The sequence below is a fragment of the Miniopterus schreibersii genome (genome assembly GCF_964146895.1).
Source record: "Miniopterus schreibersii genome assembly, chromosome: 1".
In the NCBI taxonomy this organism is placed as follows: Eukaryota; Metazoa; Chordata; class Mammalia; order Chiroptera; family Miniopteridae; genus Miniopterus; species Miniopterus schreibersii.
The window spans coordinates 136,733,418-136,758,199 of NC_138101.1; the positions used below are offsets into that span (position 1 = coordinate 136,733,418).

The 24,782-nt window shown below is 36.4% G+C and overlaps 1 protein-coding gene across 4 annotated transcripts in view; it reads left to right on the forward strand.

The window, feature by feature from the left end:
* The window catches only part of SLC12A6 (solute carrier family 12 member 6), an 81,235-nt gene that overhangs the window by 19,144 nt on the left and 37,309 nt on the right, over positions 1-24,782 (forward strand). For 3 of the 4 annotated variants that reach the window (XR_013999211.1, XM_081143158.1, XM_081143160.1), the window contains exon 2: positions 20,035-20,079. The exons of the other annotated variant lie outside the window; for it this stretch is intronic. Coding sequence is in view for 2 of the 3 variants with exons in the window: in XM_081143158.1 (XP_080999284.1) it covers positions 20,035-20,079 (45 nt within the window). In the remaining variant the exon portion in view is untranslated. The remainder of the gene's footprint in view (positions 1-20,034; positions 20,080-24,782) is intronic. 4 annotated transcript variants of the gene reach the window in all.

The window sequence follows — 24,782 nt, forward strand, 5'->3', positions numbered from 1 at the left end:
TGCACCAAAGGCAGCAGAATGGCTTTAGAGCCAGGGACCTGGCTTTAAATCCCAGTCCTAGTAATTATTACTAATTAGGAGTAGTGATAATTTGTATTATTACATGAATGACTTTGGGCAAGTTATTTAACTTCTCTAAGCCTTACTTTACCCATTGATAAGACAAAGGGAATAACAGTACCTACTTCACAGGGTGGTTGAGAATTACGTGGGAAAATGAATATAAAGCACTAAAAAATAAGAGCAACCTCTTACTCATCACATTGTGGTTAGTGGTTTAATAAGAACAAAAAGAAACTGCTTTGGATAACAGGTGAGGAAGAGAGTTAATGATACTGCTTGGAGAGGACCCTGGACATAACAGGGGATGGGACATAACAGATTCTGGAAGGGAGGTCTAGAGGAGATTACAATAGGAGCACTTAAAATGTGAAAGGAAAGTGCAGAGCATGTGGGAAACGAAAGTTCAAGATAGTTAGCACATTGGGCTTGTGGTAAAGATAACTAAGAGATGAGACTACTGACTGAAGTGTTACCAACTTCCTCCTCTCCCTGCTCCGTGGGAATACCGGGTGTTACTACCTTTTTAGAGAGAAATAGAGGCTGCTAACAGTAATTTGTCTCAGGTTACGTGGTGAGTAGTGGCAGAACCAGCATTCAAACTTCTTAAGTTGTTGGGGGGTTTTTTTATTTGTTTGTTTTTTTAACACCCCTAAATATCATGTTTGCTGTGTGGAACCAGTAGCTAAGTTTCTGTCTATTGCACCTATTAGGAATTTTAATAGCAATAGGCATTGAATTTAATCAAAAGCTTTTCAACATCTACTGATGATTCTCCGTTTTCTTCCTTTAATCTGTCAGCATTGAATTATATTAATAGAGTTCCTGATGTTGAACTACTTTTACACCCCTAAAATTGAACTTACTTGGTCATAGTCCATTGAGTTTTTAATGAGTTTTTGGGGTGACACTGGTTCATAAAATTATGTAGGTAATAGGTGTACAATTTTATAATACATCCTTTGTATATTGTATTGTGTGTTTACCACACCAAGTCAAGTCTCCTTCCATCATCATTTATACTCCCTGTTCCCTCATCTTCCTCTCCCCACCCCCTTTCCCTCTGCTAATCGCCATACTGTTGTCTGTCTATGAGGGCTTTTTGTTTTGTTTTGTTTTTTGCTTAATCTTAACCTTTTCTATCCAGACTCCCAACGCCTCTCCCCTCTGACAGCTGTCAGTCTGTTCTCTGTATCTATGCGTCTGTTTCTATTTTGTGAGTTTATTTTGTTCATTATATTCCACACGTAAGTGAAATCATATGGTGCTTGTCCTTTTCTGACTGGCTTATTTCACTCAAACTTCTAAGTTTTATGTGCTTCCCATCACACCATGATGCCAAGTCCTAGCTTTTTAAGAGTAACAGAGAGTGTCCTGGCCAGGTGGCTTATTTGGTTGGAGGGTTGTCTCATGCACCAGAAAGGTTTCAGGTTCAGTTACCAGTCAGGGCATTTACCGAGGTTTCGGGTTTGATCCCCAGTCAGTGCGCTTATGGGAGGCAGCCGGTCAGTGTTTCTTTCTCACATTGATGTTTCTCCCTCTCTTCTTCTCTCTCTAAAATCAATAATAATAATAAAACATATCCTCAGGTAAGGATTAAAAAATAAAAGAATAACAGAAGCTGATTTCGTATCTTAATGTGCATGGACTACAGGACTTTGATGTGAGCATTATCAAATCTGTGATTTTTTAAATAGGAACAGAGTACAACAGAGTTTTACTGTTTACTGCATTTACTTAATCAGGTACAATTCATATCTTTAAATATTTACTGGGTTTAAGTATTTCAATGAAATAATTGTTCTAAATCTCCCTCACTCAGATCTTACAGTATCTATGGTTTAGGCAGATTTTGACTGTTGGACTTGTCTTCACTTGATACAGATAGCAGATTAGAGTATTTCCCCTTCCTTTGAAATAGAGTTCTAAGGAAATTTTCAGAAATGGCCCTGTAATGGAAAAAAGGAACCTGTATCGGTATTGAACAGCATCTCCAAACATTAACTCTCAAGTAATCCAAATGGTATTAGAGAGATTTTGTGTTAAACAGAGTTTAAATTTAATTAAGAACCCACAAGATGCTAGATGGTTAAACATAGTTCTGCTTGTTACTCACTGAAGGTTATGTTCCAGAGAAGGTGGTATGACTGCCGCCTTTTACTGGCTAACATTCCAATAGGTTGAAATAGCCACAGAGCTTCTTTGTATTGATAAAAAAAAAAAAATTTTCCGTAATGAAGATTTAAAAGCTTTTTTTTTTTTTTTTTTTTGGTCCTTTTAACTATTCACATGGGGTTTTTACTAACCCAACAAACAGACATTTGAATCTGTATGTTTTAAAATCTCAGGGTCAGAATTTACCTTTACAGTTGTCTCGATGAGGAACGTTTTTCTGTCTTCCTCCCCACCCCTAATGTTCTATTGTTGTCAGAAAGGCTAACACCACCTGGAAATATCTTTCCAATTCTTTTTTCCATGTATCAAAGATTTTAATACAAGAATACGAATTTGAATATGATTCCTATCAGTTCTTTACATCTTAAAACTTTAGTTTGTTGACCCTTCTTGGTCATATTAGGCTCTGACAATCTTGAACACATTCATTCCCTGTTTTAATACTATTTTCACCAGGTTTTTAGAACCTCTTGCTCCCCAAATTTTCCTTGCTTAGTGTACCAGCGCTCTGTGTACTATCTGCTACTTTTGCCCCACAGGAGATAAACCAGATTGGAACTGATTTTTTTCTATAAATATAAAATTTCTCCAAAATGTACATGCATGCATATCGCTTAACATTTTTTATTCTAGACTCAAAGAAACATTTAGTTTAGGGTTGTAAAAACATATTAAGTGAAATTCAGCATATTGTAACATACTCAACAAGTTTTCAAATTTTAGACTGAATTTAGACATATAGCACAGATTACAGAATTCATTATAAGCTAGTAAACTGTAAAGAATCTAGCATTTCTTGGTTTTGCCAAGTTGAAAGTGGAAACAATATTACTAAAAATGTCATCAACATTATAGTAATAATTGCCTAGCACCTACTATATGCCAGGCATTTTACCAGTATTGGCTTATTTAATCCTCATAACAATCAGGACAAGTAACCATTATCACTATTTTAGAGATGAGGAAAGTGAGATGCCAAGAAATTAGGTTATTTAAATGGTAGGTGTGTAGTTCTCTGTCACTCTAAAGTCTTTTTTCTTTTCATCATCCCACACTGTCCCTTTATTTTAAACACACACATAAATTAGTTTTGTTTTCTGAACTAGGCTGCTCTATTTTCTCAGTAGTTACTAATTCTTTTTAGGTTCTATTTCCTTTGTGGATTTCTCAAAATTAATTGATCCTGGGGCTGGGGTGCAGGGGATCAATGGGGGAGAAAGGGGGACATCTGTAATACTTTCAACAGTAAAGATAAATTTTTAAAAAATTGCAAGTTACTTGCTGTTCCTACCTTTTCACATGTTGGATTGCTTTTTTATTTGGTGTAGACTGTTTCCAAATGTAAATATTGAATATTAATATAACAAGAATATGCATCTGAAGGTATGAAAGATATATTTATTTTAGCACACTAGAAAAAAGTGTATTATTTCATGTATCTGATTACTTAGAATGAAGCTAGATAATAACACAAATTTGTTTAGAGAAAAATACTAATATAGATAGAACACAGACATAGTAAAGGCTGAATATGGTGCATAAATAACATAGATGATTTTGATTAATTCCAAGCACTCATATAGTGAGTGAGACCTCATTTTCTTGCCTGTGCGTTCTTCCCACTATAACGTAGACTGTTTTCGTGACAAGAGATTTCAGTGGTTGTGGTGGTTGTGTTAGAGATGGTGAACCTGTAGTAAGAGTACTTTTCAAAAACTGTCTTAATCTTTCTCCACCACATTGCCTTTGATCATATATTTTTATTTATTTGAACGCTCTTCTGCTTTCTCCCCATCTACCATAAAGATTTACACAAACCCTCATTACCTCGAGACCAGGCTCTGACTCATTTCCTCCAAAATGACTTGCCTAATTCTCTACCCCACCTTTGATTATCCCATCAATCAGTAAGTATCCACTAGCACTCAAACTTACTTTGCAGTGAGCCCTGAAGTTGCAGTGGCTTTGTGATTATATTTGTATCTGAGGGCAAGGAATAGTGTTTTAATAGTTTTTTGAAAATTATATATATACACACACACACACACATAAATTCTTCACCCGAGGATGTGTTTATTGATTTGAGAGAGAGAGACAGAAACATCGATGTGAGAGAGAAGCATTGATTGGGTGCCTCCTGTGTGTGTCCCGCTGGGGGATGGAACCTTTCGGTGTGCCCGGTGATGCTCCAACCACCTGAGCCACCTCAGCCAGCGCCATATATATAATTTTTTTTATTATGGAAAATTTCAAACCCACAAAAGTTCAGTGACTTTCTGTTCACTTTTCTTACCTGTTGGTATTTTTCTTTATTTTTAGATGTTCTCTATATTTAGGGTTATCAGCCTTTTGTGATGTAAGTTGCAAATATTTTTCCCAACCAATATTTCTTTTAAAGTTTTATTGAGGTATAATTTTCAAAAAGTAAACCACATATTGCCCTAGCCGATTTGGCTCAGTGGTTAGAGCGTCAGCCAGTGGACTGAAGGATCCAGGGTTCGATTCTGGCCAAGGGCACGTACCTAGGTTACAGGCTCCATCCCCAGCCCCAAGAGGTGACCACCAGTTGGTGTGTCTCTCACATCGATGTTTCTCTCTCTTTTTCTTTCTCTCCTCCACTCTCTGAAAAGCAGTGGAAGAAATGTCCTTGCGTGAGGATTAAGAAGAAAAAAAAAAAAAAAGTAAAACTAACTAAATAAATAAACCATACATGAGTTTTGAAATATGTATACACTCCTGAAACAGTTATCATAATCAAGATAATAAACATTTCCATCACCTCCAAAAGTTTCCTTATACCCTTTATAACCCACTCACCTATTTCCCTGGTCCCCAGGCAACCACTGATCTTTCTGTCACTATACATTAGTTTGTATTCCATAGAATTTTTTTTTAATATGTCTTTATTGATTTCAGAGAGAGGAAAGGAATGGGAGAGAGAGAGATGGAAACATCAATGATGAGAGGATCATTGATCGGCTGCCTCCTGCACGCCCCTGACGGGGGATCAAGCCCGCAACCCGGGCATGTGCCCTGACCGGGAATCAAACCCGCATCGCCTGGATCCTAGGTCGACGCTCACCCGCTGAGCCACACCCGGCCGGGCATGTATTCCATAGAATTTTATGTGAATGAATCATACTCTCTCTTGACTGCTTTTATGCAACATAATTATTTTGAGAGATCCGTCTAGTCTATGTCCTTTAAATTTGACTTACATTAAGATCTTCATTATTTCTCAGAGCTTAATATTTAGGGCAGTAGTGGGTAATGATACAAGCCACAGAAATGTGCACCTTCAGAGGCTTTTAAAATTTTTGACTTAATTTGCCAAGATTCGAATGTTTTTAGGATTAGTCTGTAAACAGGACTTACTTTTCAAAGAGGGCTCTGGGAAGGTGAAATCTCACTATTTTTCTGTTCCTGATTCCAGCCTCTGTCCGCCTCTCTTGAGCCAAATGACCCCTTGATCCAATGAACATTTAGGTGCCAAGTGAAGCTGTCAGGGAGAGCTGGCCCAGGTCTTGTTCCTCAGGGGTTGGACAAGAGCCTCGAGGTGAGGGTAAGAATGGCAGATCTAGGAAAGAGCTTGGCTTGGTAGAGATCCATGGACTCCTCAGGGGAAGGAGAAAGGGAAAGAGCAAGGGGACTCACATCTCCCTATCCCTGCGGCTAAGAGATGTAAGGGGACCCGAGAGCTGGGAGGCTTCCTCCTGGGTCTCCGCAGGGCTGACAGCTAGCCTGCTGCACTGCCTGCCTCTGGGGGTGGAGACTGTGTGCCTTTCTGTTCTGAGACTGCTATCACTTGTGGTCTTTCAACAATGAAATTTAAGCCCCTAGGTGGTAACAAAGAAAACAACCCATCTGGGGAGGCCAGGCAAACAGAAAAAGAAAAATAAATTAGAATAAACAATGTGATAGATTGAAATGCTGGAGAAGACAATAGCCTGAATATGAAAATAATAAGAGGAGCATTCAAGGAAGTTCAAGTGATGTATAAAAAAAACCTATGCCCTAGCCAGTTTGGTTCAGTGGTTAGAACATCAGCCTGCGCACCCTTTTAGTTTCGATTCCCGGTCAAGGGCACGTACCTGGGTTGCAGGTTCGCTTCTGCCCCTGGTAGGGGCATGTGTGGGAGGCAACCAGTCAATGAATATCAGTGTTTCTCCCTCTCCCCCTCCCTCCCTCCCTCCCTCCCTCCCTCCCTCCTCTCTCTCTCTCTCTCTCTCTCTCTCTCTCTCTCTCTCTCTCTCTCTCGTCATCTTCCCCCTTCTCCCTCTCTCCCCCTGTCTCTTCCCTTCCTCCCACTCTCTGAAAAGCAATGGAAAAAATATCCTCAGGTGAGAATTAACAACAAAAAAGATTTTATTGAGCAAAAATATGATTTCCCAGCTAAATACTTATTACCACATGACTCTCAATCCATGCACACCTTTTTATTTTTTTTACTATCTCCACTGAAATGTAAGTACCCTAAGAGCAGGAATTTTTTCTTTTGTATATTCTGCTAATCTGTGTCAACATCCAATGCCTACCACACTGCCTTGCACAGAGTAAGCACCTAGTATGTAATTATTGAATAAGAAATGACTGAATGAGTATGATCGTGTATTGGCCTGGAAGATCAAGCAGAAGAAATATCAAAGCACAGAGCCAAAAATACAAAGAGATTGAAAAGAAAAGATAGAGACTTGGAGGATAGATTCAGGACACCTAATGTGGCTAATGTTGTAAGTTCAAGACAAAGGGACAAATGGAGGAGAAGCAATATTTAAACAAATATAAATAAATTTCCTGAGTTAAAAACTTCATTGTGCAGAATGAAGTTTCAGGGAAGATCAGTGATAGAAAACAGACACCTAGAGTTATCCTAGGTAAAATTTTTGAACTCTAAGGGTTTATCTTGGAGGTTTCCAGCTAGAATTTATTGTACCTATAAAGTATCAGACTGGAATCAGAATTCTAATCCACAACACTGGGAATTAGGAGGCAGTGGAAGAGTATCCACAGATTACCAAGAGGAAAATAATCTGAAATCCCTATTCCCAGGGAAGATACCATCCCCCCTACAAGGGAGAAATAGGTTATAAATATACAAAAATTTAGAGACTGTATTACCACTTAACCCCCCTGAGAATATTTAAGGAAGGTTTTTAATGAAATAAGTGAGCCAGAACAGAGATCATGAGATGAAAGAGATAGAAATAGTGGAAAATGACATACTGTCTGGGTATGTGTTATGTAAATGCTAAGGGCTCTAAACCCAAAGGGACATACTTCTACTTCAGGGGACAATTCAATATTTATGATGTAAAATTACTAAGTCAATAGGAAAAAACCTCAAAACTGTGGGAGGAAAAAGAGGTAAAAGCTTTCCAAATGGAGATGAGGAGAGAAAAATGCCAGTAAGCTCGTGTAAAGCTGCTGAAAATTACTAGTCGTCAGGGGAATGCACATCAAAACCACAATTAGATATCACCTCGCATCACCTAGGAAGGCTTTAATTAAAAAGGTCGACAATAACAAGTGTTAGCGAGGATGTGGAAAAACTGAAACCCTCCCTCATACACTTCTGGTAGGAACAAAATGGTACAATCACTTTGAAATACGGTTTGGCAGTTCCTCAAAACGTTAAACATAGAGCTACCATATGACCCAGCAATTCTATTCCTAGATAGATGCCCAAATGAAATGAGAATAACAGGAATGTTCATAGCAGCATTATTTATAATAGAAAAAGATAGAAACAACCCAAATATCCACTAACTGATGAATAAGTTAATAAAATGTAGTATATTCATATAATGGAATATTATTTGGCAATAAAAATAAATGAAGTGCTGATACACACTACAGTATGGATGAACCTTGAAAATATAATCTACAGAAAGTAGATTAGTGGTTACTTTGGTTTGGGCAAGGTGGCAGAGTGAGATGGAGATTGACTGCTCGTGGGTACAGGGATTCTTTTAGAGGCGGACCAAATTCTAAAATGAGATTGTGGTGAGAGTTGCACAACAATGTGAATATATTAAGAAACATTGAATTGAACACTAAACAGGGTGAGTTGTATGGTATGTAAATTGTACCAGTAAAACTTTTTAAATAACATGCAATGACTTGCGTGGATCTTCAAGGACTTTGCTGAATGAAAGAAGCCAATTTCAAAAGGTTACATACTGTAAGATTCAGTTTAATTAATTAAGGTAGATCATGACACATTTACTAATAATCAAAACATTGTATGTGTGCATGTGTGTATACACATACATACACACACACTAAAAACAATGTTTTTAAATTCTTCAACATGTACCATAGTTTTTACTTTTTCTTTGTATGGTTGCAAATTTAGAAAAATGTTAAGTTCAGCCTGCATTAAGCAGTTAATCTTTAACCATGACGTGAAATCAATACAAGTTTTTAAAATATCAGAAATGAAAAATCTTTTTAAAAAGTAAAATATCAGAAATATTTATCATTTCCTTTTAGCCCCCATAATGCAAAGCTTTAAGTTCCTTAGTTCCTTAGCTCTTTAGCTTCATTGAATTTGGATGTTTGGGTCAATTCCCTCCCATCCTTGTTAAGGAGGTATTCTGTATGGTCAGGCCTTACTCTTCCAAAACCATCTTAAAATGAAGGAATCAATGTTTTTCTACAGTGTATGAAGAATAATTTTGATCATCTACAAAGCCAAAGAAGGACATAGATATCAACAATATTCTTGAATGTTTGCAATAATCCCCAAATCCTTTCTTCCGTTACTTCTTGGTGAGATTTTTCTATTTTTTCTCTCAACTGTGTAAGTACTGCCCTCTTCTAATACTTATATTTTTCTTGGCTGATCAGTTTGCGATTTGTCCCAAGAGACTGTCTTTGTATTATGCTGTGGGCTTTATTAAATATACTTTCTGCTATTATGTTTGCTGTGTTCCAAGTGTTATATAGACTGGACATTGAATCACAGCTGTCTTCATTGCAGATGAGTTCTTCAACTTCTAGTGGATAATCCCATATATCTAGGAAGAGTTTTAACAAAACTTAATTATTCAAGTGAGTCCAGAACATACTTTACATCATATTCATTTTCTTTATGCAAATCTGAAGCCCAAACAAAACAACAAAAAAAGTGTCCTTCTAAGAACATTTCTCATGCTCGGGACACCCTACTAAACAGCACTTGTTTCCTCAAGGGCTTCTATTAATCTAATGTTTATACTTCGCATATGCACCAGAATTTGAAGGATATTGTTGATCAGTGCTCAGTGCTGGTGGCAGACCCACCTGTATCTCTTGGTGTCTCTTACCACTTCTTTCTGTCTGAAGCCCAGTATTGTCCCCCAGCACCCATCAGTTCCCCCCTCCAACATCGGAGTGCCCCCCTCCCTGCACTATAGTGCGCCCCTGCTGCGAGAGATGGGCTTGAGTGGCCTGCGGAAGACTCATAACTGGGCCTGGTTCTCGGTTTCCTCAGGCTTCAGCTACGTGCCTGCTGCCTCTGTTTTCTCACCACCCTTTCGTTAAACCAAGTCAGAAGGATCAGAGGGAAGATCGCTAAATGAGTTTTCTTGAATTTCTTTAGGACTTGTGTATAGTGTTCTCTGCTCCCATGGGCATGTTTGGCTCTGCATTTTCACCACTCCCTACCTTAATGAACTTTCTCATCCTTTTAGTGTCTAGATTTGGTGGGGGAAACTGGCATGACAGCATTGCAGTCATAGTTCTTTATGTGGTTGTTTTCCCTCCGTTTCCTTCTGTGGTTGCACTTTCTTCTGTTCGCTAGTATTTCCAGGGCTTGATCTCAGTTCCTCTCTTTTTACATTGACTTTTAGGAAAGTTTATCCTTTTGTATTCAACTCTTACATTCTGATGATGACTTTAAAATCATTGTTTCTATCATTAATCTTTTATTGAAACTAGTCCTGATTTTCTATCTCTTGGTCTTTTTCTTTGAAATCACTTCACATCAATCAATTATTTAGCAAACATGTATTGAACATTTTATAGTGTGTACAAAGCTCTATGTTACAAAAAATTGTTATTGTCACAGCAACATTAAACAAAGTTCTTACCCTCACAACACTTATAATCCCAGATTGACTCACTGGGCCTCTTCTTATTCTCTTTACTTTTTTTCCCTCTCTCAAACTATTTATTTATTTATTTATTTATTTATTTATTTATTTATTTATTTATTTATTTTCTCCTTTAATTCTTAATCTTTTAAAAAATATTTTTATTTATTGACTTCAGAGAGAGGAAAAGAGAGGGAGAGAGAGAGAAACATCAGTGATGAGAGAGAGTCCTTGATCGGCTACCTCCTGTGAGCCCAATGCTGGGTGGGGATCAAGCCCGCACCCAGGCATGTGCCCTGACCAGGAATCGAACCGCCATCTCCTGGATCCTAGGTCGATGCTCAACCACTGAGCCACCCCAGCCAGGCTCTCTTCTCATTCTTAGTCTTGGCAGTTGTGTTGCTGGTGGTGGGGAGAAGGGCATATGTCACAGCTGTGAAAATTGGTGCCACCACAAATTCACCATTTCTAACCTCAACTATGCTATTAACACTATTGAAAATTTCTTCTACATGATCCTAGTTAGCCTCTTTTACCTAAGTTTCTCACAAAACTTTTAAAATGCTCATTAAGCTCCCCATCCTTCATTCCCTTATATTTAGTACTTCTGCTTCACAGAGAAAACTGTATCTCCAAAACACCTCATCCCAAACTCTTACCAACACCTGTGTTCACACCTGTCCTTCACCTTCTTCCTCTTACTCAATACTTTCCTGTACACCTGTGCCGTAGAGCCCTTCTTTCCTCCTCTCTCCTGTGTCTCCTCCTACTTTATTGACTCCTTTACCTCAGTGTATTAAAATATTCAACCGCTCTCCTCCGCTCTCTCCTCTTTTCCTTTGTCTTTAACCAATTGTTGCTCATTTAGTCTCACAAATATTTCTCCATTCTATGTTCCCCATCTGCATTGCTGCTATGTTAGTTCAGCTTAGTCCTTTGTCACTTCTTCTCTAGGTTCCTAAAGCCACCCATTATAGCAACTACCGTAGGAATTTTTCTGAAATAAAAATGTCATCCTTTTATTCCTCCATTTAAAACCCTGTAATGTTTCCCCATTGCTGGCTAAATAAAGTCTATACTGCTTAGTAGGTCATACATGTTCCTTCATGATCTAGAACATCTCAGTGTAACAGCCTCCTTGTCTGTCACTCTTTCATACTGTACACCAGATACTGTATAAGAAATGTTCTTGAATGTCTTTTGTTTCCACAAATTTGTTCCATCTTGCTGGAATGTTCTTTCCTGCACTTTCCAAGCAAACATCACTTCTTCCTTAGTGGCTTTTCTGTTACGTTTTCCAGGGGATGTAATGTACATACCTTCATATCTATTTGTCTGTATCTCTAATGTACTATAATCACTCTGATGTAATTGACTTAGTAATAACGGCTACCTATTAGAACTACTCTAGAGACCACACTAGAGATGCTTGTTATTAGCACGTGGATAAATTACAGTGGTCTACTGAGTAAGCCCATCCACTTCTAATAAATCTGGCGTTTATTTCACTTTTGCATATTGCATGCAGGTTTCCTCACCTAAGATACTACTTTCATTTTGAGACTTCTACTTAGAGAATTTCAGAATTGTGCTTTTGAATTCTACATGATTTTTAAGGTTTTTAAAAAAATTCTACTTAAGGCTCATGCTGCCTTGATATCCATATTGTCCCCCTCTTTCTTTGGGCCCTTGCAGCACTTAAGGCTACACCACAGGTTATTGGCTCTCCCACCTTGGGCAAAGCAGTTTTGCTTTCTCAGAGCTAGTTTCTTCTGGAACATAGGAATTTGATATGAAGAAGGTAGAAAATTTTCTCTACATTTAGCCATTTAGAGACTACCTTTATAATCTTCCCAGTTTTATATAGCATATTTGCATTACTTTAATATATTTTCTTAAGTTGAGTCACTGACTGTCTGGGGTTTTATGTAAAGGAAACTTGTACTAAACAAAATGCCAGCATGCTTGCCATAAACAGAGTATAAACTAAAAATAAATGTGGTGCAAATGATATTAATCTAGCTAGATACTATTGCCAAGCAGAGCCTCTGAGCCTGTTAAAAAAAGAGAGAGCATCAAGTTTTGAATAGATGTTCAAGATATTCTAACACAGACATAAGAAAATGATATTTGATAAAGTCCTTTGACTCTCCGTTAGCAGGGTTAATGGCAGGGGTGTAGGGAGAAGGTGGAATCATCCTGATCATCTAAAGTCACAGTTAAAACCTACGAAGACGTTTACAACAAAATGAATTTAATAAACTTTTTAAGGTAAAATTATAATAAATATTTGTGATACATGTAATCTTCTAGAAGTAATCAAAAGTATAAAAATAACAGAAATAAAATAGTCTGGTTACTAAACTTCTTCAAATATCAAAAACAGAACCATATTTACTATCCTACGTGGATGACCTTTATCACCTCCTAATTTCTCTACCCTTTCAGCCCTGACTCTGTATTGGATTTCATAACCACTTAAGTTTCCCTTACCCTTCTCATGCCCTGTAGGGGACAGGGGAGCATGTCTTACTGAGGTGAGTAGTGTATTTGTATGATATTTGTATGGCTACAGGCCTCACTTCAAGTTTCTGGTCAGATGTCACATTATCTGAGACTCAGAATCAAAACCAGCACAGAGCCCGGTTGGTGTGGTTCAGTGGATTCCCATCATCCCATGGACCAAGAGGTTCCTGGTTCGATTTCCATCAGGGCACATGTCGGGGTTGTGGGCTTGATCCCCAGCAGGGGGTGTGCAGAAGACAGTCAATCAATGTTTCTCATTGCTATTTCTATCTCTCCCTCTCCCTTCCTCTCTATCTAAAAATCAATGAAAACATGTTTTAAAAAACCAGCACAGAAACCACCCCCACTAATCCTCTGTCTCCTCCTCTGCTTTTTTGATCTATAACTTATCACTTGTCACATATAATGAAGTATGCTGTTTGTTTATTGTTTGTGTCCTGTTGACAAACATGTAAGCTCTTTGATGGTAGGGATTTTGTTACTATTCTATTAATTAGAATGGTGTTTCACATGTAGAAGGTGCTCAAATGATATTGAATGAATGAATGAATGAATGAATGAATAGAATTACAAATTTTAAAGTAACATGGACATCAAGTTTGCAGATTAACTCATGAGCTCTCCTTCCAACTTTTACCCTCACAACTTTTACCATCTTCACTACAGTCATTATCATACCTTTCTAAGATTTCTGCCGTAGACTAATTGGTTCCCCATTCCTGTTCTTGCTTCCTCCACAGTCCATTCTCCAACCAGCAACTCCATCTTTTAAAAAGTTAATCAGACCTTTCATGCTGCTATTTAAAACCTTCAGTTTTTTCACATAATTTTTAAAGTAAAATCCACACTTTTTACTATTGTCTGCAATACTACATGTATGTTACCTAATTTGCTCACCTTTTTTTTAAAAAAACAAAAAAAAAACCTCTTACTCACTGTGTTTTAGCCACATTGTTTCCCAGACTTATCAAACTTATTCCCATCTTAGAGCCTTTGCATAACTACTCTGCCCTGATCAGTTTTTTGAAGATCCTCATGCCTGTCTCCTTTATATGCAGGTCTCATCTTAAAGACTATTTCCTCAGAAAGGTTTCACTGTCTACCCAATCCAAAATAGCCTCTCCATTCACTTTTCTTAATTTTGGCTTAAATAAATGTTATAAAGAAAATAATTGTGGTTATTCATTTTCTTTTATTCTTTGTCTCACCAAATCTGCATGAGCATAGGAAATTTGTCTTAATCACTACTCTATCCCTAGCACATAGAATAATGCCTAACACTTATTAATTACTCAAATATTTAAATGAATGGATAGTTGAGTGAATGAATGGACCTTTATGATAGCTATCTGGGGCACTTCATAAAACCACAGATTCTCAGGTCATTAGGGTTAGTTATGTGGCCCAGGAATTTGTAGCTTAACAAAAATTCCAGATGATTCTTTGAATGGGCACATTCGGAAAATACTGGCTTAATGGGAGTATTGCCAAGTGAACGAATGAGTAAATGGGAATGCTGACTCGGGGGGTTATCTTTTAACCTTAGTGTACTGATATGAATTAGTCGAACATTTCCCAAAGTGTATACAATAAAACACTAATGAAGATGCTTGAAAAAGTAGTTATCTCTCCTGATATATTTAGGAATGCCAAATATTACATTCTTCTTTCGTAGATTAGCTAAGCAACCATTAACATACTGAAGAGTCTGAGAAACTGTACATTATAGAAATCTACTTGACTGTTAAATGGATTTACCAGAACTCCTTGCCACCCCTGTCCAAAACCATTTTCTCACCAAGTGCGTATTAATATACTACAGAGTGTGCACTAAGCACTAAGGCGCACGCGCTGTACATGAAGGACGCAGACAGTCCACAGCTGAGTGCTACTGCCACAGCTTATTTGCCCCATGGTGAGCTGTCTACGCAGATCCCTTGCATAGCAGATAGGTGGAACTAAACTATAAACCCCAGCAAAATTATAGATATATATTTTTTGGCAGAAGTAAACTCTTAATATCTTTTTAAAATTATATTCTTAGTATATTAAAAACTCAAGTGTCTTCCAACTCTCCTTTATGGGGTCAGACTAGAAGTAATGACTTGTTAACTTTTTGTTTGTATTGCTTTACATTTCCATCTCACTGTTTAATTTTACTTTGCCTAAAATTGCCCGATGTTTTTCAACCATCTATTTATTTAAACACAATCACATGTAAATTTTTCCAGGTCTATCTAGTTTCATTGCAGTAAGTTCAAAATCTACATGACGAGGATAGGCTTTTCAGATTTTACCTTATTTCAGCTTGTTTCCTTCCTAAGTTTCCCACTAAAATGAGGACCTACCCGTATAGAGAGGCAGAATCTAATAAATGTGAATGTTAGAGTAATTGTCTTTGATTCCATCTTTAATCATCTTTGCCTAAATCAGAGCCAGACGATTTCTTATGATGTTGATGCTTGTTTGGTTTTTCAGAAGTTGGAGTCCAGAAAATCAGAAATGTGGTAAGACTGGTGATTTCAGGTATTTGGTATCCTGAAATACTTTTGTAGTACATCTAGAAAATATAGACAACGTAGCATAATAAGCTGATTGTCCTGACGTATATGCATGTAGGCATGTCTACTTTTCCTGAACAATTAGGCAACAGTGTTCACTTTTGATTGTGTTATTTAATGAAATTACTGATTCTATCTTTAATGAAGACAAACCTTCCACACTGAGTTTTAGATGCAAAATACAGATAGTCTTTGTTTCAGATTCTCTACCAAGAATGGTAGATGAAGTTATTATCAAAGGAAATTCAGAAAAGACTATTTCTGTGGGCAAACTAGGGGAGATAATAAAGCTTTTCAGCAAAACTATTTACAGAGGCAGTTTTGCAAGTGAGTACCACCCACAATCATTTTTCTCTGTTTTCCAAGGCACATGGGAAGAAACAGAATAAAATCTTCACCCTTTACCATTTACCCAAGATAAATTAAATATATTGAGCAAGTGCCTGTTTGTAAAACAACTATACCATTACTGTTTCGAGGAAATATTTTCAGTTTATTTTTATGATTGCATTTGTGAAAAGGTTTATGTTTCTGTTTTTTATTTGAACTATTATTTGACTAGTAGAGTGTCACAGACTTTTGAGTATTAACTGGTTATATTATGACTCAGAAGTAGCTTAATTCATTAAGACCAACAAAGAGTAAAAACAGTTACATTATTGGCAAATTCTTCCTATTACAGGAAGTAATTTGGTTAAAGTAAATGGCATTTTGAGTAATATTAGGGACAACTCCCAGTCTTAGGCAAACTTGGGTGTGCTCTCACCAGTGACATAGGCAGGAAAAAATGTTAAATGGGAGTCTTCAGATATAGGACAATAGAACGAAGCCCAGACATATCCTAGATGCCCAGAACAATGTTAGGTTGACTGCACTACACAGTTCAGATTGCATACTCAGAAACGCCCTTCCGTGTAAACCATGTACCAAGTATGATTTTTACAGGTATGCCTAGTTTCATTCTAGTGGCTTCATAAGCCTGTTTGTTCCTAGATTTGCCCTTGTGTCAGCTTTTATACATATTAATGTTCTTAAGGGTTAATCTTCAACTTACAAATAAGTAGAGACTACCTCCCCCTCCCCGTTCCTTTCATTATAATTGAAAGGCAAAAATCTAAGCTGGATTTTAGGGAACTACACAAGGGTGTTCAAAGGAAGAGAACCTGCTTGACTAGAGAATGCACACACATCACACGTGCCCAGCTCGGAAAGCAAGGCAGCATATTACACAGTACAGGAGAACATAATTTTTCAAAGAAAAATCATTTACACTCCCACGTCTAAAATCGTACCTATTCTGCTTGACTGTTCTGAGATGTTTTTCCATTTTTATTCATAGATACGTTCCTGGCAATCCCAGATTTGTTTTAGGCTCTCGTACTTCATTTTAGAACAAGAAAGTTAGAATTGCAGAGTACTGAAATGCATGAACTCAGGTTCTCAAGACATCAAGACTGTATCTCTAATCTTTCTCTTTTGGCCGTAGTGTGGTGTGTCTTTGGCCTCTCATTAACCCAGGCATTTGTCTTGTCCACTATAAATACTAAACTGAGCTTCTCAATTTGTTCTGTCCCAGCACACCTGAGAAAAAAAGGCATTCCCATTAATTACAGTAGGTGGGAATCAGAATCTTGAGGAGTCTTGGCATGGTTTTAGGATCACTAGAGTAGATCTAGATGATCACCAAAGTTCTTCTGGTTCTAAAATTATATATTTTTTTCTCTCTACTCCTCCTTCCATACTATTTGTACACCTGCTTCTCTATAATGATGGGGCCCAAATTTTCCCCTACATGAGAGAGAGGAGGGGTGAGGAGAGGGGAGAGGACAAGGGAGAAGATCTAATATATTAACTTACTATGGATCTGTTATTCCTACTGTATCTTATGTGCAAGAACCACGCATATTCTTTTTTATCTTTATTTTTTTATTCTAATTGACATACGACATTATATTAGTTTCAGGAGTATAACATAATGATTTTATATTTGTATATACTGCAAAATAATGAGTCTTGTTAACATTTGTCACCACACATAGCTGCAGAATTTTTTTTCTTATGATGAGATAAATTCCATTGCATCATGGTTTGTGATCCTTTAAATGTACTGTTGAATTCATTTTGCTAATATTTTGTTTAGGATTATTGCATCTATGTTCATCAGGGATATTAGCCTATAATTTTCTTTTGTCATGTCCTTGACTGGTTTTTGTATCAGGGTAGTGCTAATCTTGTAAAATAAGTTTGGACGAAGTCCCTCCACTTTCCTTTTTTGAAAGAGTTTGAGAAAGATTGGTATTAATTCTTGAAATGTTTAGTAGAATTCACTAATGAACCATTATTTATTTAGATGGGAAAATGAGTTTAAATTAAAACTTGGAATTCACCTGCTAGTATGTTGGGAAAAATATGTTAGAATAGAAAAATTTGGAACTTTTTCAAAAGTAAATTAAGAATGAAAATCTTCTAAAAATATATCTTAAAATACACACACAGCATTTAAAACTTTAATTGTCTGAATCAGCTTTCAACTTTATTTTCTCCTTGAGTAGAGTATGTAGAGTGCACATCAGGAACCAGAATTTATTAAGTATTCTCATTGAGTCTTTCTGTCTAGGATGCTTAAAGTGTTAGATTTAATTAAAATTATATATAAAACCTTTATAAATACCATAGAAAATATTATTTGAATTCTTTCTAAAATGGTAATTGTTAATCTTTTTTGTATCTTGGATCTCTTTGCCAGCCTGAAGCCTATAAATTCCTTTTCAGAATAACGTTTTTAAATGCATAAAATAATACACACATAAATACATATATACATAGGATTAAAAAAGAACCCTATTATATTAAAGTATAGTAATTAAAATATTAAACTTGTGATCTCATAAGTGCTTCTTTATCAATGCATTGAATAAGATCTAGCATCCATTCTAATTACCATAATTTAAAAGTAGTACTGAACCTAAAAGATATTGCGATATATGCAGCAATTCTAAATGTGATATGAAAATATATGATGATATTGACAAAATCACAGGTACTTTTATGTAATTTGTTACCTACATTATATTTGGAGAAAATACTAAACTTCAATTAGAGGTTAGTGGAAAAAAAGGTGTAATTTTTTCCCCCATTGTTGTTCACAGACCCCACCCCACCCCTTGCCCTGACTAAAATTTTTATTCCCCAGACACATTTAAGAAAGCCACATGTAATCCTCTGTATCACAAGAGACTTAATTTTTAAGGAAAGTGGAACTGAGCCTTTTCCATATTTAGCCCATAATGCTTTTCGAGCTTTTAAAATAAGCAAGTGGCTGGTTGTTAAATGGCGATTGTTAATATCTCTTGCGTTAGGAACTTGGCTTGTAGCCATTAATTTTATGGTAGATTGCTGAAGAAATAGATATGTATAAAGTCCAGTTTTGTCATTTTATCTTAAAGTCAAATCAGACCTGCTAATAGTTACGAGCGCTTTACTTATGTCTTGACTTTGAGCTGCCACGGTTGTATGTCGTATGTTCCGTTGTCATCTATGAGAAAAGGTACCTCATGTTGTAGGCCTTGGATCATCCTTTTGCTTTATGAAACTAGTATTGCTTTGTCAAATTTGTGTTGTTGCTGTTATTATTATTCTTTTTAATCCTCACCTGAGGACATGCTTAGAGAGAGGAAGGGGGGGGAGACATTGATGCGAGAGGGAAACTGATCAGTTGCTTTTTGTACGCTCCCCGACTGGGAATCACACCCGCAGCCCAGGTATGTGCCCTGACTGGGAATCGGACCTGCAAGCCTTTGGTGCACAGGATGGCACTCAACCAACTGAGCCACTCTGGCCGGGCATGTTATAATTTTTTTTAATTTACTTTTTATTTTAGTAAATATATATAAAACAAAGGCTACCATTTTAACCATTTTTAAGTGCACATTATTGGCATTAATTGCAGTTCACAATGTTGTACAACCACCACCACTATCTATTTCCAAAATTTCTTATCACCCCAAACAGAAATTCTGTACTCATTAAGCAATAACATCCCATTCCCCACTCCCCTCATCCCTGGTAACCTCTAATCTACTTTCTAAATATATGTAAGTTTGCCTTTTCCAGATATTTCATATAAATAGAATAATACAGTACTTGTCCTTCTGCATCCAGCTTATTTCCCTTAGCATAATATTTTCAAGGTTCATCCATGTTGTAGCATGTATCAGAACTTCATTTTTGTGGCTGAAAATATTCCATTGTAAGTATGTACCACATTTTGTTTTATCTGTTCACCTTTTGAAGGACGCTTGGATTGCTTCCACCTTTCGGCTATTGTGAATAGGGTTCCTATCAACACTGTCATACAAGTATCTGTGTGAGTCCCTGTTCTTATTTCTTTTGGATATATACCTAGGAGTGGAATTGCTTGGTCATGTGGTAATCCTATTGTTCAACTTTTCAAGGAAGCAGTGCAATTATTTTTTATAATAGCTTATTATATTTTTGTTATCCTTTCATTAATGTTTCTTAAGCACGTAACAAAATTTTGTTTTGCTTATTTCCTTGGTTAACTTTTGTTGCTGATTTTTAAGAAATTATTTTGGTCATTCATTTTTTTCTTTTCTTTTCAATTGTTTGTTTTTCAGACCCGAGTCAGAACTCCATCACAGGGGAACACAGCCAGCTGTTAGGTATAGTATTACAGTGGGGATTGACTCTCACTAACATTACCCTTTTCTGTTTATACTAACAGACATTACTCCCTTCTCTAATTCTATTTTCTATTTTCTACTTTTCACTCAACTTTTTTTCCTGCTGTTTCTAGTCCCAACTTGGTAAGTTTTAGGTAACTACTTCTGCAATTGATTGCTAAGACTCAATTTAGCTATACTAGAAAATAATTTTAATACAAATACCAAATTATGTTGTACATCTAAAACTAATGTAATGTTTTATGTCAATTATACCTCAAAAAAGGTAATTTTAACATGGTCTGTGGTGGAAGAAAATCTGTAAGAAGTGCAGCTTCTTTTTCCAAACTGTTAAAAAGAAGATACACTATTCTGCAATATCTTGGGCTTTGCAGTTACTTTGCCCTTTCTATTATTTTTCATGGTCTTTTGTTATCTTCATTAAAAATACTTTTTAATTGAATTTATTGGGGTGACACCGGTTAACAAAATTATACATATTCCAGGTGCACAATTCTGCTACACGTCATCTACACACGATATTGTGTGTTCACCACCCCAAGTCAAGTCATTCACCTTCATTTTAATTACTGAAAGTACTTCATAAACACCATGGCCTTAAGCAAACTATAGTTGAAGTTCCAGTTTCTCATCTGTGAAATACCTTATGAAAATGAGTTTATTTCCTTTAGGTTTTGCTTATTTAAATTGTAGTAAGCTTATAATTTGACAAGAATTACACATCTCAGAACTGATAAATTTTTAAAATATAAAAATAAAACACTCAGATGAGGAATTCACATAATACAAAAAATATATACTCTAAAGAAAGTAAAAGTCCTCCAGAGAACCTTTTCCTTACCACTTCACCTCTGCTCACCCTGAGATACTTGCTGTTAACCCTTTCTGAGGAATTCTTCTAGAAATTTTAATTTTCATATTATATGTAACCATCTTTTTTTTTACCTTTTCTACCAATGGAATTATACAGACTGTTCTGTGACATCCTTTTGTTCGCTTAACATTGTATCTTGGACATCTCACACTAGTGCATAAAGACCTGCCTCATTCCTTTGTGGCAGAATAGTATTCCATTGTATGGCTGTGCTGTGACTTTACTCAACCAGTTTCCTATTCACAAGCATTTATTTCCAGCTGTTTTACTGGAAATAAACATCTTGCCATGAATATCTTATACTTATATCCTTGCATTCCCCCTTGCTGGTATATTTGTAGAATAAATTCCTAACAGGTGAATTCCTTGCTCAAAAAGTATGTACATTTTCAAAAAGATACATCAACTTAAACTCCCACCAATAAGGAGTATGGAGGCATACTTGGCTCCCTGTCTTCAAAAGTAGATATTATCAATAGTAAATTTTTTCTTATCTAATCAGTGAAAATGGCATCTCTAGTTTGTATTTGTACTTATTTAATTAGGAGTAAGTACTTTTCAATATATTAACTGCCATTTTTATGTGTGTGCATCTTTTGGTTTTAGTCTTATTTTCAATCCTCACCCAAGGATATGTTTTCACTGATTTTTAGAGAGAGAGAGAGAGAGAGAGAGAGAGAGAGAGAAACATCAATGCGAGAGAGAAACGAGAAATAATCGATCACCTCCCGTACTGGGCCCTGACTGGGGATCGAACCCGAGACATGTTGGTGTAGAGGACAACACTCCAGCCAACTGAGCCACCTGGCCAGGGCAGTTTGAGGCTTACTTTGATTTGTATGTCGCAGGACTTTTAGCCGTTTGAATATGTTCAAAGCAGCTGTGAAAAATATAAGCTATCAAAATGTCTGAAGTAGGGAAGTTACTTGACCTGTTTGCTTAATTAGCTAAAGAAACTGGGATACTTGTCTTCTTTTTCAAGGTTAAGGACATAAGTTTCTGGTTGTCTCATTCCTTTGAATGAGTTTATGTGCTGGAACAGTACCTGTCAACCTAGGTACTAAATAGGTATTTGTTAAGTAAATGATATGACATAAACATAGCTAGAAATCTGATCACCAGGGTTCTGGCCTCGTGGTATTGGGACTGTCACCATTCTCTTTTTTATATTAGATAGTTTATTTAAAGTGTTCAAAATTAGTCTTCTCTATATGAAAATTTTATATTTGGATCAGGAATGGTTAAGATTGCATGGAAAGATTTTGTCATACCATGAAAAGTATATTTTCCCCTACACTATTACATTGTTCCTGTCTCTGGTACGTGACTGAGGGTAGAGAAGTTTGAGAGTAGTGAGTTCATCAGCTGACCAGGAGCAGTTGTGTAATGGAGGTGGGGGAGTTGGCACGGTCCCTGTGTTCCTAAGCTGGATTTTATTTTCGATTAGGCACTTATACTAAAAGATGGCAGACGAATTGTAGGGAGACAGAAATAGTATGTGCTTGTGAAGGAAAGGTTTTCTTAGTATTAGCCAAAAACCCTAATAGTGTTGCAGAGAGACTTCTCCAGACATTTGGCAGCCTACAATCGCACTCAGTTTTAAACAAACCTGGGAATTTATCCAGAGTCTTATGGCCAGATTCTCAAGTAAGTTCATCCTGCTTGCTATCCTGGGTTCTCTCTCCTGGGTTCCTTAGGTCAGATTGTATTTCCTTTTTTCTCATGCTCTTGCTAACTACCGTCTTCTGTCTCCTGTCTTAAGTATCTTTGTTTTAAGTACAGCTTCAAAATCCTTAAAAAGACTGGTTTATTTTTAAAAAATGTTTTGTTTGCAAAAAAATGAAAGCGATTTTTTGTTGTATTTTCTAATTCTAGCATCAGAAAAGGCATTGGTAGCTTGAATTAAAATCTTGCCAGATCTCTATAAAAAAACCTTGTTTAGGATAATTTGGCCTAGTAGGTGAAAAACTGATTGCCTGCCTGCTGAATGGAATTTATAATAGCATTTTCCAGACCTTCTAAAATTTTTTCCTGTCAACAGGGTGCAGCTCTTTTAAGGTACCTACTGTTCCCACTGACTCATCAGATCTCTTGCAAAACTCAGGGTCAGCCTGAGGAGATCTCTGAAAGGGTGAAACTGCTGTTGTGATAGAGAATCGAGCTGTCTGCTAACGATTTATGATCTCTCTCTCTCCTCTCTCACTCTGTGTGTGTGTGTGTGTGTGTGTGTGTGTAATTTTCAATTTAAAAAATTGCAGAAAGCCAGCAAGCAAATGAGCAATGGAGGCCTTGGCATTTTTATAAGTTTTACCAAACATTCAAGGGAAAGTAATTTACCAAACATCAAGGAAACTCTTCTACAGTTTCTCTCAAGGAATAGACAGAACACGTAACCCCCCCCAAGTTTGAGGCTTGTAGTACCTCGATACCAAAACGTGACAGTGACAGTGTGAGGAAGGATAGGCCAGTTTTACTTATGAACACATATAAATATCCTAAGCAAAATATTTGCAATCTGACTAAAGCAAGACATTTTTAAAATTGTCCCTGTGACTCGGTTGGGTTTCCAGTAGAAAGACATGGTTGGTTTATCATTAAAAATCAGTTTATGTATTAACCAATGTCACCCCAATACATTTAATAAAAAACTTTAAAAATATCAACTTATGTAACTCAGCATATTAACAGATTAGAGGAGATATATTGTATAATCATCTTAATAGATGTAGAAAAAACATTTTATTTGAAACATATCCAATATTTAAATTCATGAGTTTATAATGATACTTCAAAAAAACTTACTGATCACCAGTAGCTTAGTGAACAAATTCATTATTCTGAGAATTTGTCAATAAAGGGTAAAAATGAAGTATTTCTCTTTCCTTTAACTATTCTAATGGATAACCAAATAGGATATTAGAAGGAATGTCTTTTTGTAAAAGTATTTCAGTTAATAAATGAAAGAATAATATCTTCAGAATATCACCATTTTTTTAACCCCATAAATTAATGGATCTAGGCATTAATCATCAGTAGTTGCTAATATCTCAAAAAGAAAGACAACCAGATGACATGTACTTCCTGATGGAAGACCAAAATACCACTATGAAGGAGTTTTCCTCCTTCCCCCCACCTAAAAACAGTAAATGTTGTTAAGCCTCTAGACCCAACTACCAATATATAGGAAATACCCCCAAACAAATGTTAAACAACATACACATGGATGCCATCATCTAAATTCGGACCATCAAAAACTACTAAACAAATAACTTAGTTTCTTCAATAAATAAATTGCAAAGAAAGCAAAGAAGCTAAGGACTTCAGAGATATAGCAGCCAGTCAACTGTGTGCCTCTTATTTAGCTACTGATTTAAACAGATGCTAAAATCAAAACTATACTAAGGGGTTACTATCTAAAATTTATAAAGAACTCATACAATGCAACACCAAACAATCCAATTTAAAAATGGGCAAAGGATCTGAATAGACAGTTCTCCAAAGAGGACATATAAATGGCCAGGAGACATAGGAAAAGATGCTCAATGTCACTAAATCATCAGAGAGATGCAAATTAAAACTACAATGAAATATCACCTCACAACCTGTCAGAATGACTTCATCAAAAAATCAACAAACACGGTGAGGATGTGGGGAAAAGGGAACCCTTGTGCACTGTTTGTGGGTTGCAAATTGGTGCAGCCACTGTGGAAAACTGTATGGTGGGTCCTCAAAATATTAAAACTAGAACTACATTATGACCCAGCAATTCCACTTCTGGGTATATAATTGAAGAAATCCAAAACACTGA